The 19,997-nt window shown below is 40.5% G+C and overlaps 1 protein-coding gene across 9 annotated transcripts in view; it reads right to left on the minus strand.

The window, feature by feature from the left end:
• Positions 1 to 19,997, minus strand: part of LOC140208328 (NACHT, LRR and PYD domains-containing protein 3-like) — a 48,048-nt gene that overhangs the window by 16,723 nt on the left and 11,328 nt on the right. For 6 of the 9 annotated variants that reach the window (XR_011888736.1, XR_011888735.1, XR_011888734.1 and 3 more), the window contains exons 3-9: positions 14,348 to 14,488; positions 11,103 to 11,198; positions 8,885 to 9,388; positions 7,659 to 8,162; positions 7,013 to 7,179; positions 3,610 to 3,781; positions 3,441 to 3,506 (exon numbers count right to left, since the gene is read on the minus strand). Coding sequence is in view for 6 of the 9 variants with exons in the window: in XM_072276921.1 (XP_072133022.1) it covers positions 3,441 to 3,506; positions 3,610 to 3,781; positions 7,013 to 7,179; positions 7,659 to 8,162; positions 8,885 to 9,388; positions 11,103 to 11,112 (1,423 nt within the window). In the remaining 3 variants the exon portion in view is untranslated. The remainder of the gene's footprint in view (positions 1 to 3,440; positions 3,507 to 3,609; positions 3,782 to 7,012; positions 7,180 to 7,658; positions 8,163 to 8,884; positions 9,389 to 11,102; positions 11,199 to 14,347; positions 14,489 to 19,997) is intronic. The other 3 variants (XM_072276918.1, XM_072276920.1, XM_072276922.1) reach the window with 2 other exon arrangements.

The following is a 19,997-nucleotide window of genomic DNA, read 5'->3' on the forward strand; positions in this document are numbered from 1 at the left end:
CATATAATAGGTTGTGGCAGCTTATCCCCACTACCAACCCCGGGTATAACAATCTTAAACAACCAATGGGCACTGTATTATTGACAATAATAAATCGATACTTTGGTTTATTATTGTCACATGCACCACAGTAAAATGGAAAACTTCTTTGCATGCGATCCATATAGATCATTACATCACATCGGTGCAATGAGGTCGTAGAAGGAAAAATGGAACAGAATATTTCAGGGAAACAGTGTTTCGGTTGCCAAGAAAATGCATTGCAGGCAGACAATAAGGTAGAAGGCCAAAGGATCATTGGGAGGTCAGGGTTTTATTTTTGGAACTGTGCTCCTGAACTGTAGAATTCAACACCTTAAACTACAGTACTGTGCAGAACTCTGAGGTGTATATTACACCTGACAACATTTTGTCTTTTATTTTCTAGTTTGCACTCTATCCCGTTGTGATGCGGTTTGAACAGCATCGTCTGGATCAGGGGTGCTTTATAAATAAGTTATTATTATTATCATTTTCTTAGCCTGAAGGTACGGGCATAGCCTAGCACACTCATAGCTGAATTGATGTATAGTATTGTGGGTCTTCGAAGATTTGCACAAGTATTGATGTGTGGGCCTAATTTATTAATACCATTGCGTAAAGCCTTTGGGATGATACCAGTTATCGATATTACAATTGGGATAATGAATACCTTGTTCATGTTCCACAGTCTTTCATTTTCCCCTTTTAATTCAGCATATTTCTGGTGTTTTTCTCTACTTCATTTCTGTAAGTTATGTGCATTTGGAATGGCTATACTTATTTAAAAAGTTGTTTTTGCTTGTTATATCGGAACGGCTATCCTGGATTATCCTATTTGAAATAATAATCGGTCACAGTATGATTTAAAGGACTCTAACTCTAAAAGTAGAGCAGGCTTGGACTTATAGTAAGTTATGGTGTTTTACATCAGTTGTAGTTTAAGCAAGATTTTTGTTAACGTTATCCACCACTTGATTGTGCTTGTGCAAGTAATGAGATTCAGTTAAACTATTGCAGGATCCTTTAAAGTGTTGATTGTTTCTGGTTTCTCTTGTAATTTTCAGCATTAATCGTCTTGAACCTATTGGTCTGTCATTCTGTATTATTGATAACTACATGTGTTAACAACCTTGTCCTGTATTGCTACAATGATCCCGTCTGTTTCTGGGAAGAGGTCTCCAACACGTTTCTCTATTTTCTTTGTTTATTGATATCCTAAATATATGTTTCATATTCTGTTGCATTGTATCCTGATGCTCTGTCTGATATTCTACTGGCTCTATTCACCTTTCTTTATGTTTCATGTTCTGTACTTTTCTAGTCTAAGGTTTATGCTTATATCTTTGGAAATTAGTTCCATTATTTGAATTATTTGTTTTAGCTTTATTGATGCAAGAGCAAATAATTTCAAATCATCAATGTATAGCTGTGCAAAGGTATAATTCATATTTTTTTTCTGATTTGATACCTGATTTTTGTCTGTTTCAGTAAATTATAAGCAGCTTTAAAGCCAAACAAAACCATACTGGGCTTAGTGAGTCACTCTGGAAAACCCCTACATTTATTTTGATAATGGTGGTTGTTCTTTTGTGGTTGTTAATAGGACGATTACTTTATGCGAATGCTCCATCAGATGTTGTAGAAATTTCATAAGTATTGGATGAATTTTATATATATTTGGAACTTCTCTTAACCATGCAAGGGAGAGAATCACATGATTTTTTGATAGACAATATAACATTGAAAGATTTCTGCTTTCCACAGGGTTTGAAATAGAATTACATAATCTGTTATCTGTTGTTCATACCCGAACGGTATTCTTTCTGCTCTCCTGTGAGTATATTGTGAGTTGTTATTAATTATGAGATGCACGAAGCTACAATTATATATATAAAATTGTCTTACTATTATTACGAGCCAATAATAACACAGTAGGTGACCATTCAATGGTCTTATAAATGCAGAATTAAAGCTGACCCTGAGGCAGGTGGTACACACCTTCAACCTTTTATATCTTATGCCCCACGGGAGTATGAAAGAGAGAATGTTTGAGGTGGTTTGGGGTTCAGCAGCAAGGCTCTGGATGGGTTTGCGTCTTGCCAACTTGATTGAGTTCCTCTCGGAGGTGACAAAGATGACGTTACACATAGATGTTGTCTACTTGTATATTGGCAGAGTCTTTGACAAGGACCCACATGGGAGGCTCACATAGAAGATTAATATGCTTGGGAACTGTGGTGAATTGTCCTGGCTGGCGGGGACCCACACTGGGAGAAATTTCTTGCCTGGTGGGTTGTGAATTTGTGAAATTATTGTCATAGACAGCTGAGGAAGATACGTCATTGTATATATTTAAAATGCAGGTCGATATGTTCCTGATTAGGAAGAGCATCAACATTTATAGAAGGCGAGATAGTGGGGTTGAGAGGAATAGCGGAGCAAATTCACTGAGCCACCTGGCTTAATTCTGCTGCTAAGTCTTATGGTTTTCAGGTGCATCTGGAGTATTGTATTCACTTCTGATTGTCCAGCTCTTGGAAGGATTGGAGAGGGTACAGAACAGGTTCACCAGGATGTTGTCTGGATTCGGTGGCATGTGCTACAAGTAAAGGCTTGACAAACTTGGTTTATTTACTCTGGAGTTAAATCTGACAAATGTGTATAAGATTGAGATATAAAAGTCTGGGTAGAGAGCCTGTATTTTGTTTTCCACACAGGACTGCTGTCTAATACCAGGTGGTATTTGGTTAAGGTGAGATGGGATAAATTTAAATTACTTATGGGTAGTTTTTTCACAGGGTGGTGGGTGCCTGGAATTTACAGCCTGGGTCGTGTTGGAGGCAACTACGTTATAGATGCTCCTAAATATACATGAATGTGCAGGAAATGCAAGGATACCAAAGTATTTTTCTTTCTTTCCCAGATAAAGAGTCAAAATAAAGGAGGGGGTCGGTATCAGACTGCTGAAAAATGATGTTGTAGATGCAGTAACGGATGAAAAGGAAATGGCAGACAATCTCTGTGGAAGTCACTAGCAGAATTACAAAATGTAAAGAGCATCAGCGAACAAAATTGAGTGTAGCTGTTATTACGAAGAAGAAGGTGCTTTGGAATCTGGAATGTATGAAGATAGAAAAGTCAACTGGACAGGAAGATGTAGTGTGCGTGGGGATTCCCAGAGTAGTAGGAACGGGAGTGAAGGGTTTAGCAGGCCCAACAGCTGGATTAGTACATTAACAGCTGGATCAACAGCTGGAAAATACATTTTAGAATATTGAGGCTGCAACGAGAGTTTATCTGAATTTTAACCTGACTCCAGAGATCAGCGCCTGATTAATGGTGAATTTTCATTCTCAGATTCTGCCCAGTTACAGTACAACACTTGAAATGTGGTTTGGACTGTGCAATTTATCACTCACCTTTCAGTTGAGTGGGTAACTCAGATAATCCTTGGCCGATGTTCATGTATTCCTGTGGATCAGGACCTGTTTAAATTTTTTTAAAAACATGTCTGTGAAAACAGAACTAAAATAATTAAGCCTGTTTATTTCAATGTGCCTTTGTGTTCAGTGCGTGTTTTTAACATACCGAGTTCCTGTATTTCCCTCAGTATCCTGTCCAACTTCGGTAACTCTGTCCTCCACGTCACAAAGGATTCCCACATCGCCCTCCGGACCCGGGAACCTTTGCCCATCACCAAACTGAGGAAGAGTCTGGAACTCTCTGTCCGGTTTCCCTTCTCTGTCAGCTCAGTGACTTTCTGTAAAAGGAAAACAATGAATTTATTGTGGAGCGGACAGTTGTTGCCTCATCCTCCTTGGGTTCAGCTATTAACAGAAAAACAGCAACTGAAGGAAATTCTAAATCCATATTGTGTAAGAGTAAGGATTAACTGACACCCTATAGTATATTCAACGTGATTGGCATTCATTTCTAGAGGAATAGAGTATAGGAGCAGGGATGTGATGTTGAGGCTCTATAAGGCGCTGGTGAGGCCTCACTTGGAGTACTGTGGGCAGTTTTGGTCTCCTTATTTAAGAAAGGATGTGCTGACGTTGGAGAGGGTACAGAGAAGATTCACGAGAATGATTCCGGGAATGAGAGGGTTAACATATGAGGAACGTTTGTCCGCTCTTGGACTGTATTCCTTGGAGTTTAGAAGAATGAGGGGAGACCTCATAGAAACATTTTGAATGTTGAAAGGCATGGACACAGTGGATGTGGCAAAGTTGTTTCCCATGATGGGGGAGTCTACTACGAGAGGGCATGACTTAAGGATTGAAGGGCACCCTTTCAGAACAGAAATGCGAAGAAGTTTTTTTTAGTCAGAGGGTGGTGAATCTATGGAATTTGTTGCCACGGGCACTAGTGGAGGCCAAGTCATTGGGTGTATTTAAGGCAGAGATTGATAGATATCTGAGTAGCCAGGGCATCAAAGGTTATGGTGAGAAGGTAGGGGAGTGGGACTAAATGGGAGAATGGATCAGCTCATGATAAAATGGCGGAGCAGACTCGATGGGCCGAATGGCCAACTTCTGCTCCTTTGTCTTATTGTCTTATTAATTTACTTGTCATCAATATGTAACATCACATCAAAAACATGTGACTACAAGAATGGAAGAGAGGGGAGAGCGAGAGAGCAAAAAATAGATAGTGGGCATCACTGAATCATGGCTGAAAGAAGATCATATTTGGGTGCTTACATCCAAGGATACATATTTAATCAAAAGGATAGGCAGGTGGGTGAAAGGGTTGGGTTGACTCCATTCTCATAGAAATATAAAAGTCCTTATAAAGAGGTGATATCGGATTGGACGATGTCGATGTTAAGAAACCGCATAGGAAAAATGACCCTGGTGGAACAGTAACCAGGATGTGGACTACAAATTCCAGTGGGTGAGAGAAGAGGTCAATGTTAAAATAGTCATGGGGAATTTCAATATGTAGTGCTGAATCCCAAGTGAGGGAAGTTATAGAATGCCTATGAGATGGCTTTTGAGAGAAGCCTATGATTGAGCCCACTATAGGAAAGGCGGATCGGGATTCGGTGTTGTGTATTGCACCAGATTTGATTGGGGAGATTAAGGTAAATAAACCCTTAAGGGGCAATGATCTTAAAATAGCAGAACTCACACTGCAGTTTGAGAGGGAGAAGGTAAAGTTAGATGTATCCGTATTACCCTGGAATAAAGGAATTACGGAGGAATGAGATAGGAGCTGGGCAAAAATAAATTGGAAGAGGACACTAGTAGAGGCAACAGCAAAGCAGGAATAGATGAAGATTCAGGAAGTGATTCGGAAGGCGCAGGTAGAGGTAGATAATCCCAAATATGAAGGATTATTCCAAAGGAAGGATGATCAACTGTGGCTGACCAGGAAGTCAATGCCAGCACAAATGCAAAGGAGAGGGCATAGAGTATAGTAAGGTATAGTGGAAAGCTGGAGGACTGGGAAGCTTTTACTAACCAGCAGAAATCTACTAAAAAACTGTAAGTAGAGAAAATATGAAATATGTGATTGACTGTTGCATCTCTGACTGGGAATTTAAACTCGTGCAGTGCCACAGGGATCGGTGCTGGGCCCGTTGTTGTTTGTCATCTATATTGATGATCTGGATAAAAATGTGGTTAACTGGATCAGCAAATTTGCAGATGACACCAAGAGTGGGGACGTGTAGTGGAAAGTGAGGAAGACTACCAAAGCTTGCAGTGGTGTCTAAACCAGCTGAGAAATGGGCTGAAAAATGGCCTGTGGAGTTTAATGCAGACAAGTGCGACACGTTGCACTTTCGGATGACCAAGCAGGGTCGATATTCTACGGTGACCGGTAGGGCACTGAGGAGTGTGGTAGAACAAAGTGATCTGGGAATACAGGTCCATAATTCATTAAAAGTGGCAGCAAAGGTAGATAGATCGGAAAGAAAGTATTTAGTACATTTGTCTTCATAAATGAAATTATCGAGTACAGAAGATGGAATATGATGCTGAACATGTATAAGATGTTGGTGAGGCCTAATTTTGAGATTATCTGCTACTGGTCACCTACTCATAGGACAGGTGTAAAGGAGTTCGGAAGAGTACAGAAAAATTTACAAGGATGTTGTCGGGACTGGAGGACCTGAGTTATAGGAAAAGATTGCACACATTATGCCTTGGAATGTAGAAAACTGAGGGGAGATTTGATATAGGTACACAAAATTATGACGGATGTAGATAAGGAAAATGCAAACAGACATTTTGCACCGAAGTAAAGTAGTACTACAACAAGAGGTCATCAGTAAAGGATAAAAGGTGAAAAGTTCAAGGGTACATGAGGGGAAACTTCTTCACTCAGAGGGTGGTGAGATCGTGAAACGAGCGAGCAGTGTGAGTGGTACAAGTGGTGAAGAGAAGTCTGGATAGATACATGAATGATAAGGGTATAGAGCACCAGGGCCCAGTGCAAGTCAATGGGAATAGGCAGTTTTAGTAGTCCGGCATGGAATAGATGGGCCAAAGGGCCTGTTTCTGTGCTGTACTTTTCTATGACTATGACAAGTCAGCCACTCTGTTAGGGAACTCAGATGGAGACCAGACCAGCTGTGTCCAGCAAGTTCCCCTCCCTCAAGTACCGCAGTGAAGCCAGTTGGCCCAATTTACAATCTGACAGCTTCATATTCATCCTGGATTAATGAGCTGAGGTGAATTTGACTGACGGTCCCGATAAGACGTGAAATTAGTTTTAGACTGAATGTCTGTTCAACAGCCCAGATATGCAGCCACTGCTCGTATATCACACTGATAAATACAGCAGGTGTGAGAGGAAAAGGTGACGCTGAACCTGTAGCTCCCAGTGCTCCCCACCTTAACAGCTGAAACCAGATCGGCTGGAGACCATCAGAGATCAAAGTCTCCATTGTCATGTAGACCTTCTAGAACGTGCAGGAGATGAATATTGATCACTATTCCCTCTGATACCAGCAGTTCAGTGACAATATACTAAATACACTCACGTCACTTTCTTCTCTACTGAAATGTCCCTCCTTTGTCAACATCCAACCGAGTCTTTCAACCTTTTCTTCAATCGCTTGTTTGAGTCGGTCCCCGTAGAACTTTGTCAGCTGGTACAGTCGATATTCACCCGCCTCTGCCAGGAGGTCGTGGATTGTAAACTCTGGCTCTGTGAATATAAGAAGAGTATGTAGACATGAACTCAAATCTCCCTCATCTCCAACGCTCTCACCCAATGCAACAAAAAAATCAAGTCTTGAACCTCAGTGTTCACCTGCCTTCAGCTGGAAATACGGATTTTGTCCTAATCCCCAACACTGGCCTTAAAACTGACCAAACAATGTTCTGGGCCTTACGTTACCAGAAGGACCACATTTAATACAAACTATCCTGGCGAATACATTTCCCTTAATTCACATCCTGGAAATACTCTCTTATCTGGAACACTGCATTTCCTCCAATACACATCCTGGATTTCCTCAGAGCAGGTAGTACATTTCCTGTAGTGGGGTAACAGGTGCCCCAGTACACCACATGTACCACACCCACACATTCCCCCTCACGTCTGACCAACCCTCCAACAAAGAATCACATTTTCCATCCTCCTTACCACATTCTGTGAACACATCACCCTCATATTTCACTCACCTGCTCCTTGTTGGGGACTTGACAATTCCGTGTTCAATGAGCTTCCGAGCTGACAGACAGTCACCTCACTTGTACTGGTTCCAGGATCCTGATCAGTGTCTCTGACGCCACTGTCTCTGGGCTGACAGACAGTCGCCTCACTTGTACCGGTTCCAGGATCCTGCTCAGTGTCTCTGACGTCACTGTCTCTGGGCTGACAGACAGTCGTCTCAATTGTGCTGGTTCCAGGGTCCTGATCAGTGTCTCTGACGTCACTGTCTCTGGGCTGACAGACAGTCGCCTCACCTGTACTGGTTCCAGGGTCCTGATCAGTGTCTCTGACGTCACTGTCTCTGGGCTGACTTTGCTCCACTTCCGCTGCGGCCGGACCGCATTCCATTGGGACATTGCTCTCAATCTGACCCTGCTGTGGTGCCTTGCTTCTCGTGTCCCGATCATCTTCCCTCAGTGAGTTTCCTGGTAAAAACCTCTTGAGTACTTTCCGTACCCGAGTTAATTTCCTACCTGAAATAAATGATGAATTTCAGGTTACACTAGAGTGATTTAGAGCTGAGCAGAACTGATTGAGACTGGGTGGGTGCAATGGACCAGAGACTCTATCTGACCAGATTTGGAGTGGGACTGTGCTGGTGAATGTGAACCGTACATCCTGTCAGGTGACCATCGCAATAAGCCCGTGAGTGAACACATCCACTCCCAGAAAGAGAACAGGATAGGCACAGTAATACTGATCTGTCCAGTTCCATTGGTCACAGGAGGTCAGAGATTGTAAACTCTGACTCTGTGAATATAAGAAGAGAATGTAGATACCAACTCGTCTCCAGTGCTCTCACTCCACTCATTGAACAAATCAAGTCTTGAACCTCAGTGTTCACCTGCTTTCAGCCACCAAGATATATTTATTCCAATACCCAACACTGGCTTTAAAATCTACCCAATAATGTTCTGGGTATTACGCTACGGGAAGGATCACATTTAATGCAAACCAGTCCATCCCCCATCTCACCCACTCATCTACTTCAGCTTATTATGAGCAATAAATGTTGGGACTGTCAATGATAGTCTCTCCATCCTGGCGAATACATTTCCCTTAATGCACATCCTAGGAATACTCTCTCATCTGGAACGCTGTACCACACCCACACACCCCCCCCACCCCCCGCTACTCTGACCAACCCTCCAACCAGGCCTCACCTTTACCCTCATCACTCTCATATTTCACTCACCTGCTCCTTGTTGGGGACTTGACAATTCCGTGTTTAATGAGCTTCCGAGCTGACAAGCAGTCGCCTCACTTGTACCGGTTCCAGGGTTCTGCTCAGTGTCTCTGACGTCACTGTCTCTGGGCTGACAGACAGTCGCCTCACTTGTACCGGTTCCAGGGTTCTGATCAGTGTCTCTGACGTCACTGTCTCTGGGCTGACAGACAGTCGCCTCACTTGTACTGGTTCCAGGGTTCTGCTCAGTGTCTCTGACGTCACTGTCTCTGGGCTGACAGACAGTCGCCTCACTTGTACTGGTTCCAGGGTTCTGCTCAGTGTCTCTGACGTCACTGTCTCTGGGCTGAATTTGCTCCCCTTCCGCTGCGGCCGGACCGCATTCCATTGGGACATTGCTCTGAATCTGACCCTGCTTTGGTACCTTGCTTCCCGTGTCCCGATCATCTTCCCTCAGTGAGTTTCCTGGTAAAAACCTCTTGAGTACTTTCCGTACCCGAGTTAATTTCCTACCTGAAATAAATGATGAATTTCAGGTTACACTAGAGTGATTTAGAGCTGAGCAGAACTGATTGAGACTGGGTGGGTGCAATGGACCAGAGACTCTATCTGACCAGATTTGGAGTGGGACTGTGCTGGTGAATGTGAACCGTACATCCTGTCAGGTGACCATCGCAATAAGCCCGTGAGTGAACACATCCACTCCCAGAAAGAGAACAGGATAGACACAGTAATAGTGACCTGTCACATCATGTCCAGTCCCATTGGTCGCAAACTGACCATTACCTTGAGATCTATGCTGTCCAGCCCCCTGGTTCCCATCTTATCCCCCGGCATGATGATCGTCATGTAACAACTGTGCAGGTCATTGGCAAAGTCTTACTTAGAGAACCTTGTGTGTAGTTGCAGTTGCTAATCTGTAGGATGAAGGTGATTAAGCTGGAAAGAGTGTAGTTGAGAAAGACCAGTTGAAGGGTGACCTTACACACGTACATAAAATAATCAGGGGTGGAGATAGGGTAGATGGTCACAGTCCATTTCCCGGGGTAGGGGAGTCTGAGACTTACACGTGTACATAAAATAATCAGGGGTGTAGATAGGGTAGATGGTCACAGTCCATTTCCCAGGGTAGGGGAGTCTGAGACCCAAGGGCAGGAATTTAAAAGGGACTGAAGGGGCATTTTTTTCACTTGGCGGGTGATGGGTATAAATTATGTGCGGTCAGAGGAGGCTATAAACAAATAAAGTTACAAAGTTGAGAAGATGTGGGCAGGAAAAAGGATAGAAGTCTATAAGGGAAGTTGGGAAAAGCTGTGGGAAAATGGAGCAAGCTCAAAAGACATTTGGATCAGCATGAATTAGCTGGGCTGAGGGATGCGTTACCAGGCTGTAATCTCTGTTTTATTCCACCTCAACTCACAGAGTTGAGCACAATCACAATTCCTACGGGAGACAGGGACAGTTGGTCATTGGTTACACCAGGTTTCCCATCAAAGATCCTGTGTATTTTAAGTCCAGGTAGCAGATCATCTCAATAGGGAAATATTGAGAACTCACGTTCACCATTTGTCCACAGACCAGACATGGATTCGAGTATTAAAACACTGAAACAGACCGCACTTTTATCCACAATGAGCTGTTTTCTGATCCTCAGCCATTCCCAACACCGGCAATGTTCTCAGCTCAGCTACGAAAAACAGATTTTGGAAACTCCCCTCATCTCCTTTCCGCAGCAGCTGAGAAGTCCAGGAGGGAGTTGATAGCTGCCCTTCCAAAACCTGAAATGCTCTGTTATCACACAATCTCTGAATTCCTGGAAATGCTCCTACCATCTGGCGTTGAGATTTATTAATGAAAGTTGGAGACATCTTACACACCAGGGCCTGTCTAGAGGACCCTGACCCTGGACATTTACATAACACACAAGACAGTTGTCACATTCCTGTCTGTGATTCACTCACAGCCACCTGATTCAGGAGTCCCTGCTCCTTTCACTCAGGTGAAGCTTTGCATGGTGAGCAGAGTGATTCGACCATTACCGGTGTCATGTCCCTGCACAGGAACTGTTAGATTGATCAATTACTCGAGGCTGCTTTACCAGTGGGATCAATAACCTTGCTTGATGAAAGTTTTCTGTGCCCAGTTAACATCTGTGTAAGTTTCTTCATCTGTACTAGTGTGCACCAACAGGACAAAAGTTTAAGTATAAAGATCCTAGTGATCATACCTGTGTCCATTCTGATTGTGACTGACGATTGCTGACTGTCGTGTTTTGTTTACACTTTGATCCCGGTGCAGGACAGCTCCACCTGCTGGTGATGCCCTGAATTACACAACAAACAGACAGTGAGTCAACGAGAGTATGATTACTTTGTAAATATGACAGTACGTCCATCCCCTGTATCAGAGCAGCAGTTGACTTAGGGACAAAATATTCCCTGTGAATATCAACTCTCACACCATGTCTGTATGTCTGTCCAGTGCATCTACTGATAGAGTACAGAGTCACAGAGCAACAGAGCACATATACAGACCTTTCAGCCCAATGAGACAATGCTGATGACAGTGCTCACCGAGATGGTCCCAATTTCCTGTGATAGGCCCATTTCCCCCACGGCCTCTTCATTCCATCTACACATTCCAGCTGCTTCTGGAATTATACAATTGTGCTGCCTCATCCACTTCCTGTGGCACTTTCCTTCACATAATCACCAACCTCTGCTGCTCAGGTTGATTTTGGAATCTACTTACCACTCTTCTGCCCATTTAGATCTCCTATAAGCTACAATAATCTTTACTGTGAGCACCATCCACTAATTTCATGTCATCTGCGAACTTACTGGTCAAGCCTTGCACATTCAGATCCGAATGTTTGCATGATTATAACTGGTCTGGAACCTGATGGTGCGCATCTTGAGGCACCCGAACTTTCTACCTGATGGCAGAAGCGAGAAAAGTGCATGGCCTGGGTGGTGAGGATCTTTGAAGATGGATGCTACCTTTCCAAGGCAACATTTCGTGCAGATGTGCTCAATGGTTGAGAGAGCTTTACCCGTGACATACTGGGCCAAACCACTACCTCTTGTAGTATTTTCTGCTCAAAGACATTAGTGTTCTTCGAACAGTCCATAACGCAGCCAGTCAGCAGACTTTCCACCACACATCTACAGAGGTTTGCCAACGTTTTTGATGACATACTGAATCTCCACAGACTCCTGAGGAAGTAGAGGCACTGTTGTACTTTCTTCACATTGATATTTATATGATGGGTCCAGGATAGGACCTCTGAGAATGACACCCAAGAATTTAATGTTACTGACCCCCTTCAACTCTGGTCCTCCAATGATCACTGGCTCAAGGACCTCTGGCTTCCCTCCCCTGAAATCTACAATCAGTTTTTTGCTCTTATTGATATTGAGTGAGAGGTTGTTGTTATTACACCAGTCTCCCTCCTGTATGCTGATTCACCAACCCTTTTGATACAGCTCACAACAGAGTTATCATCAGCAAACTTACATGTGGTGGTGGAGCTGTACTGAGTCACACAGTCACAGGTGTAAAGTGAGTAGAGCAGGGAGCTAAGTACACAGCCCTGTGGTACTCCTGTGCTGATGGAGATTGTGGTGGAGATGTTTTTGCCAATCTGAACTGAGTGGGGTCCACAAGTGAGGAAATCCAGGATCCAATTGCACAAAGAGGTATTCAGGTCAGGTCTTGGAGCTTAGTTATTAGTTTTGAATGGATGATGATTTTAAAGATACTCTGATAATTTTTACTTTGAACTTCCTCAGCATCCATATGAGGCAAAGGACATCGAGCTGCAGCTTCAGTTCCTTAACACATTCTCTGAGGAGTTGCAGCTTGGTGCACCTCATGCAGATGTGGTTATCTGGGAGGCTGGAGGTCTCCCTGAATTTCCAATAATTTCTCTGTTTTTTATTTTGAATGATTTCAATGACTTGAATGATTTTTGAATGAATTATTTTGACTGATTTCAAGATGCTTGTGACATCCTGAACAGATTTTGCAGAAATGCAATGCCCATATTCATTAGTTTTCTCTTCATTCCAATACATTCCATACAGTTAATGTTCACAACATCCTTCCCCCTCCCCACCTCACTGTCAATCTGTTACACCTGCTCCTGAGGTCACTTGTCTCTTCACTGTGGGGCAGTGATCAGAGAACAAAAAAGAAACATGTAAAACTCCTTCGTGGGCTGTTACTGAATAAGTGGCTCACCAGAAATAACCAAAAAAGTGAAGAACAAAGCTCCACATCATATGCTGAGAGTTTAATTTCTGTAACAATGAATTAAAGTTGTAATGGCTCCTTTTACCCTGCTTCGTGCTGCATTTAATTCAACCTGTGCTCATTTAGACAGTCGTACTTGAGCCATAAATCTTTCCAAAGGAAAACCAACAATATGCAAAAATGAACAACTCTCCTTGTCTTCTTTAATTAGTCTCTCAATGAAATATACAAATGACCTTCATAAATCTGCTTTCCAAAATGCGAATAAGCCAAACAGCCTTTCAGATAGTTCATTCAGCAGCGGCGGGTATAGCCTGAACAAAGTCCAGTGCAGCTTTTGGATCAAAAAAAGTACATGGAGGAGAATTAGCAGGAAAAACTTTAATTCTTGTCGGATACCTCAAAGAGGGAAAAAGTTTTTTTTAGCATATGCTTGTTTCATTACCAGAGCATATTTTGATCTTTGTTCCATAATCTCTCTTGGATAATCTTCGTAAAAGCGGAGCTCAGATTCCATAAATCTAAAAATTCTGTTTTCTTGCCTGTCGCATTATTTGATCTTTAATTTTAAAGTGATGAAAGCAAACCAGAACAGATCTTGGTTTACTAGAATACTTCGATTTCAAGATAAACGCCCTGTGTGCCCTTTCTATAGCAGGCAGCTTTGATAGAACGGTAGGAAATAAAGTGTGGAAAAGCTGACCAAAGTAAGCCATTAGATCTCCATCTTCAGCTCCTTCCTGCAGCCCAACAATTCGTATATTCTTTCGTCAAGACCTAGTTTCCAGGTCTATAATCTTATAATCTGTCTAAATGATCATCTGAACATTCAACTGAGAGAAGACGATAAGGGGATTTATTCCTTTAATTTAATAATTGGTTTGTTTCTTTCTTTAATCAGCTAATTGGTAGTTTTTTTTCCTACTAATAGGGCTTTTCATATATTTTTTCTGTTTTATTATAACATTTATAATTGAATTTAAAGCATTTTTAGGGAATTAATATGAAACTTAAAAATGGAGCTGTTTTTCTTTCTAAGAGATAACATTATTTTGGTTCTTTCTTGTTTATTAGTCGATGGAATGTAAATAGCTTTTTTTGTTGAGACTTTATTGCTTTTTTTTAAACAATGTCACTCTACTTTTTTACTAATGGGGGAGGGAAAGAAAACACAGACAGAACGGTCAGTAGCTTTGAATTTGATCGTAGATCGCTTGCCTTTCTCGGGCTTCCGGGTGGGGGTGGGTGGGATTAGAGTTAAGAGTTTTTTCCCATTGGGTGGTTCTGGAGCATGCGTGCTTTTATTTGGTTGTATTCTTCATCACCGCCATTTCTGATCATCCCGTATTGGTATGTGCCCTGTATATGTGTAAAGTAGAATAAAATTACAGTATGGTATTTAAACGGATTAATATAATAAAATGGATTGTACATGGTTGGAATTATCCTATTAAATGAAAAAGACTTTTAAAATTATTAACCGATTCCAACCTGATATAATTTTTGCTCAAGAGACACATATCAGGGAGGGAGATCAAAATAGATTTTTTGGATGGTGGAATGGTCTTCTCAGAGTAAAACAAAAGGCATATCTATTTTTATTAAACCTAATATATTTATTCAAGAGGATATTGAATCAGATTCAAATGGTAGATTTTTAATTGTTAAAGGAACGATCGGTAACAGAAAAGTTGTTTTGAATAATTTCTATGGTCCTAACTTAGATGATCCTTCTTTTTTAAAAAAGGTATTTGTTTTACTGCCTGATTTAAAAGAATATATGCTGATAATGGGCGGGGAAACTGCTGCTTAAATCCTATGATTTATAAGAGCTCAACCAATCAGCGACTTCCAAATCGATCCACGTCATTTATTAATTCCTTTTTGATTGATTTTGGGTTGATCGATTTGTGGAGGTATCTCCATCTTGATAATAGAGAATATTCTTTCTTCTCACATGTTTATAAAAATATTCAAGGATTGATTATATTATAATCGATCCCCACTTCTTGTCTAGTGTTAAAACTTGCGAATATGATGCTATTGCTATATCTGATCATGTGCCTCTGAGTCTGTCTTTTGAATTTGATGATGTCATTCTTTTCCGCCCACCTTGGCGCATGTCTCAGACATTATTGCAAAACTCTGACTTTGTCAGTTTCATTGAAACCCAGATAAAAGCATTTTTTTTCTTTTTAATGATATAGGGGGTATGTCTGAATTAGTTATATGGGATACACTTAAAGCATTTTTACATGGTCAGATTATTTCTTATTCAGCTAAACTTAAAAAAACAAACTAAAGCAGAATTAGATAGAATTTCAAAACAAATTAAAGATTTAGATAATATCTATGCAATTTCCCCCAATACTAATTTATTTAAACAAAGAGTGGAACTTCAATCACAATATAAACTCTTATCAACTCATCCCATTGAAGAATATTTACTTAAGTTAAAGAGCCAAATTTATATGTCTGGAGATAAAAATAATAAACTGCTTGCATCTCAATTAAAAATGGCTGCAGCCAAAAGGCAAATCATGAAAATTCGTAGGAAGGAAGGTACCTCAGCTCAGGAATATGAAGAAATTAATAAGATTTTTCAAGATTTTTATGCTGAACTTGATAAATCTCAATGTCTGTTAGATTCCTCTGAAATGAATGCTTTTTTATGAAAGATTGTTTTTCCTAAAATCTCGGCTGAAGATCAAAAAACTCTTGATGCTCAAATCACTGAAACTGAAATTCATAAAGCTATTTTTTCAATACAATCTGGTAAGTCCCCGGGACTTGATGGCTATCCTGTAGAATTTTATAAAAAAATTTGGGAAGTTGCTTTCTCCGTATATGTTGGAAATGTTTAAGGATTCTTTTGTGAAGGGTGACTTACCCTCTACTTTTTATGAGGCTTCTATTTCTTTAATTCTTACAAAAGATAAAGATCCCACTGACTGTGCTTCATATAGACCTATTTCATTACTGAATGTCGATGCTAAGATTCTGTCAAAGATAATGGCCAATCCAGTGGAGCATATTTTGGGTAAAATTACTTCTAAATATCAAACAGGCTTTATAAAGGGTCGCTATTCTTTTTCAAATGTTCAGAGACCATTTAACATTACATATTCGTCATCTTTTAAAACTCCACAATGTGTTGTATCTTTGGATGCTGAAAAAGCATTTGATTGAGTCGAACGGAAATATTTATTCAATGTTTTAGAGAAATTTGACTTTGGTGCTAATTTTAATAATTGGATTAAAGTTATATATAAAGCCTTATTGTTACTGTTGTCACTAACAATTGTAGGTCTCCTTTTTTTTCAGCTTTCACGGGGGACAAGGCAAGGCTGTCCATTAAGTCCTTTTTTGTTTAATATAATATTAGAACCCCTTGCTATTGCTCTTTGTGAAGCTAAAAATATCCCTGGGATTTCTCTGAATGAGACCATGCATAAGATCTCTCTTTACACTGATGATTTATTGGTTTATATATCTAACCCTGATGAATCTATCCCTGCCTTGCCAAAATTATTTAATGAATTTGGAGTTTTTTCAGGATATGAAATAAATTTCAGTAAAAGTGAATTGTTTCCTTTAAATGATTCTGTCTCTATATATGATAATACTCCTTTTAAAGTCACAGACTCTTTTAGATATTTAGGTATTATAATTACTAAAAAAATATAAGGATCTTTATAAAGCCAATTTTGTTCCTTTAGTAGACTCTATGAAGTATTTATTTAGTAGATGGAGTCCACTTACATTTTCACTTGTTGGTCATATTCATATAGTTAAAAAGATGATTTTACCAAAATGTTTATATTTATTTCAGGATATTCCTGCTGTTTTGACTAGGAAGTTTTTTTGATCAGATTGATTCTATTATTTTATCTTTTATTTGGAATAATAAAAGACCAGGAATTAGTAAATGTCACTTACAAAAACTGAAAAAGGATGGAGGTCTTGCTTTGCCTAATCTAAGAATGTATTATTGGGCTGTTAATGTGTGATACATGTCTGTTTGGTTATACTGAGTTGATAAGAGTGATCAGCCAATTTGGGTAGACCTGGAACTGAAAGTTGTAAAACAGTTTTATTTAATCTCATTATTGGAAGCTGCTTTATCTATGCAATTAGTTAAAGTTGTTAATTTAAACCTATATCCTGTGATTAAGTATTCTTTACAAATTTGACTCCAGTTCTGCAATTTTTTTAATCTTAAAAAATTTAAACTTTGTAGTTTAATTTTTCAAAATTACTTTTTTTAAGCCTATTTTGAGAGATCCAATTTTTTTTTTCCTTTGGAAAGTTAAAGGTATTAATTCTTTTTTTGGATTTATTTAAAGAAGATAGATTGATGTCTATTGAACAATTAATTGATACATATTCTCTTTCATAATCACACTTCCTGCAATACCTTCAAGTTAGACATTTTTTACAGAAGTATTGAAGTAATTTTCCTTACATATTGAAGGCTGACCTGTTAGATACTATCATGATTGTGAATCGTCTGATCAAGGGATCTATTGGAAGAATTTATAGTTTATTATTACAATGGGATAAGCGTCCTTTATCTAAGATTAAACAAGATTGGGAAAAGGAACTTAATTTGACTTTTATGACAGAGGATTGGATGCGGATTTTGAAGTTGGTTAACTCTTCTTCAATTTGTGGTAGCCATTCATTGATTCAATTTAAAATTGTACATCGTTATCATCTGACGAAGAAGAGACTTTCTAAAATCTTTTCTAATGTTGATAGTCATTGCTATAAATGTAAAACTGAGATAGCTACACTGACACATATGTTTTGGTCTTGTTCTATATTGGAACAGTTCTGGACGTTTTTTTTCAACAATTTCTAAAGCACTTAAAATTAATCTACAACCTAATAAATTAACTGTGCTTTTTTGGAATAATTCCTCAAAATATTCATGGTATTTCTGTGTCTAACCAACATGTTATTGCATTTGTTACATTGATAGCTAGGAGGGCCATTTTGTTGAAGTGGAAGGATACATCAGCTCCCATTTCATTACAATGGTTCTCTCAAGTGATGCTATGTCTTAGTTTGGAGAAAATTAGAAGTCAAACCTTTGAACCTTTATTTGATTTTGAGAAAAGATGGGGCTCATTTGCTCATTATTATCATTTGAGCTAATTGATATAATTTTTCCACGATCTAATTGTAAATTTTTTAGTATATTTTCTTTTCTTGCTGGCGGTTTGATGTTTATTTTTAGAAGCTTTTGTATGACACATGACTCTGGGGTTGTACACCTAATGGGTTCTATATTTTTTCTCACTTTTCTGTTTAGTAGGTTTTTTTGATATCACAAATTTTTTTTCAGTCTTTAAGATAATGTCTTTTTTGAGACATTGTAAGTGTTGTTACTTCAATGTACTTGTTATTTTTTCTGTATAATATAACAACAAAAAGATTTGAAAAGAAAGAAATTCAACCTGTGCTGGTGATGCTTCCGCCGGCTCACTGCTCCAGGGGCGAGGGTCCTCTCCCAATGCCGACCCCACAGACTATCCCAACACAGAATAGGGAAAAACGCCGCCCACCCAGGAAAAGTGAGCATGCGCCAAGTGTGTGGCGGACGGGGCCTCGAAATGAAACCCGCAGATGCTGCGATCTCCGGCCACGAATGGTGCCGCGGTGGACCCCCTCAAAGCACAGGTGTGGTGCCAACCCCAGCGGTTCTCCTATACGTGAGGCGGTGAGGAAGGGGCTGATCTCGGGTTTGCGTAAATTGAGTGTGGGTTGCAGTGGGAAAGGGCTGGGACCGAGCTCTGCCGGACAGCCAGAGGCTTCAGGCTCTCCAGTCTGCAGCCCCAGTTTTGTGCCCGAGCTGGGATTGTGGGATCAGCTAGCTGTGCGTCCCCAGCTGGGAGGGTGGATGTGGGTGAAGGGGATCTGTCTACATGTGTGGGTGCGGGCTGCATGGTGGGAAGGATGTTGGCAATTGGCAGCGTAGAGGGAGGTTGGGGTACAGGGTGTTATCGGATGCTGCGTGACCCGGGGAGAATGGGCATGGGGCAAATTAAGTTGTAAACAAGGGAGGATCTGGTCAATTGGATCAGACAGCTTAGCTCTCATGTCCTTTCAGGAAGCAACAATACTATCTTCATATTAATTACTGTCTATCTTACTGTTAACATTGTGTTTCTTGCAGAGTCCCAGAATCTGGGAACAGCTGTCACCAGCATGGGCTGCGAGTGCAGATTGGGAAGAGGGTGTCAGTGACCTCTGCACCAGAGAAGGACACGGGTTCGTACAGCCTTTTGTGAGATATAAATCCTTACAGTGGGTTCAGATCTGGTGGCATGGTTGGAGATGAAGAAAATGGGATATTGCCCAACGCAATCATCACATTTCCTTCAAGCTAACAGGAATAATGTGCTTTTAATTTAAGTTTTATGTTAAAGTGCAGGAAACTTGGTACATCAGATTGGATGTGTGGAAAGAGAAACTGTGGAAGGCCCAGTATCAGAACTGGGACTGTCCAAGATGCTGCCCGATCTGCTGAATGTTTCCAGCATTTTCTCTTTTTACTTCAAATGATGCAATGATGCTCAACTATTGACTGATTACAAGATGTTTGAACAAAGTTCAAACCTGAACAAAGTTGCACAAATGTAATGCCCACATTCATTAGTTTTGCCTTCATTCCGACACAGCGATGATACAGTCAATGCTCACAACATCCCCCCCACCCCACTATCAACCTGTTATTTCTACTTCCAAGTCTCCTCCTGACAAAGATTAACACAGCGGACATCTGGTAACGTTGAAGCTAAAAATTGTAATGGCTGTCTTTACCCTACCTGATGCTGTACTCAATAAATACTCTGGTACTTGC

This window comes from Mobula birostris, chromosome 13, assembly GCF_030028105.1.
Source record: "Mobula birostris isolate sMobBir1 chromosome 13, sMobBir1.hap1, whole genome shotgun sequence".
In the NCBI taxonomy this organism is placed as follows: Eukaryota; Metazoa; Chordata; class Chondrichthyes; order Myliobatiformes; family Myliobatidae; genus Mobula; species Mobula birostris.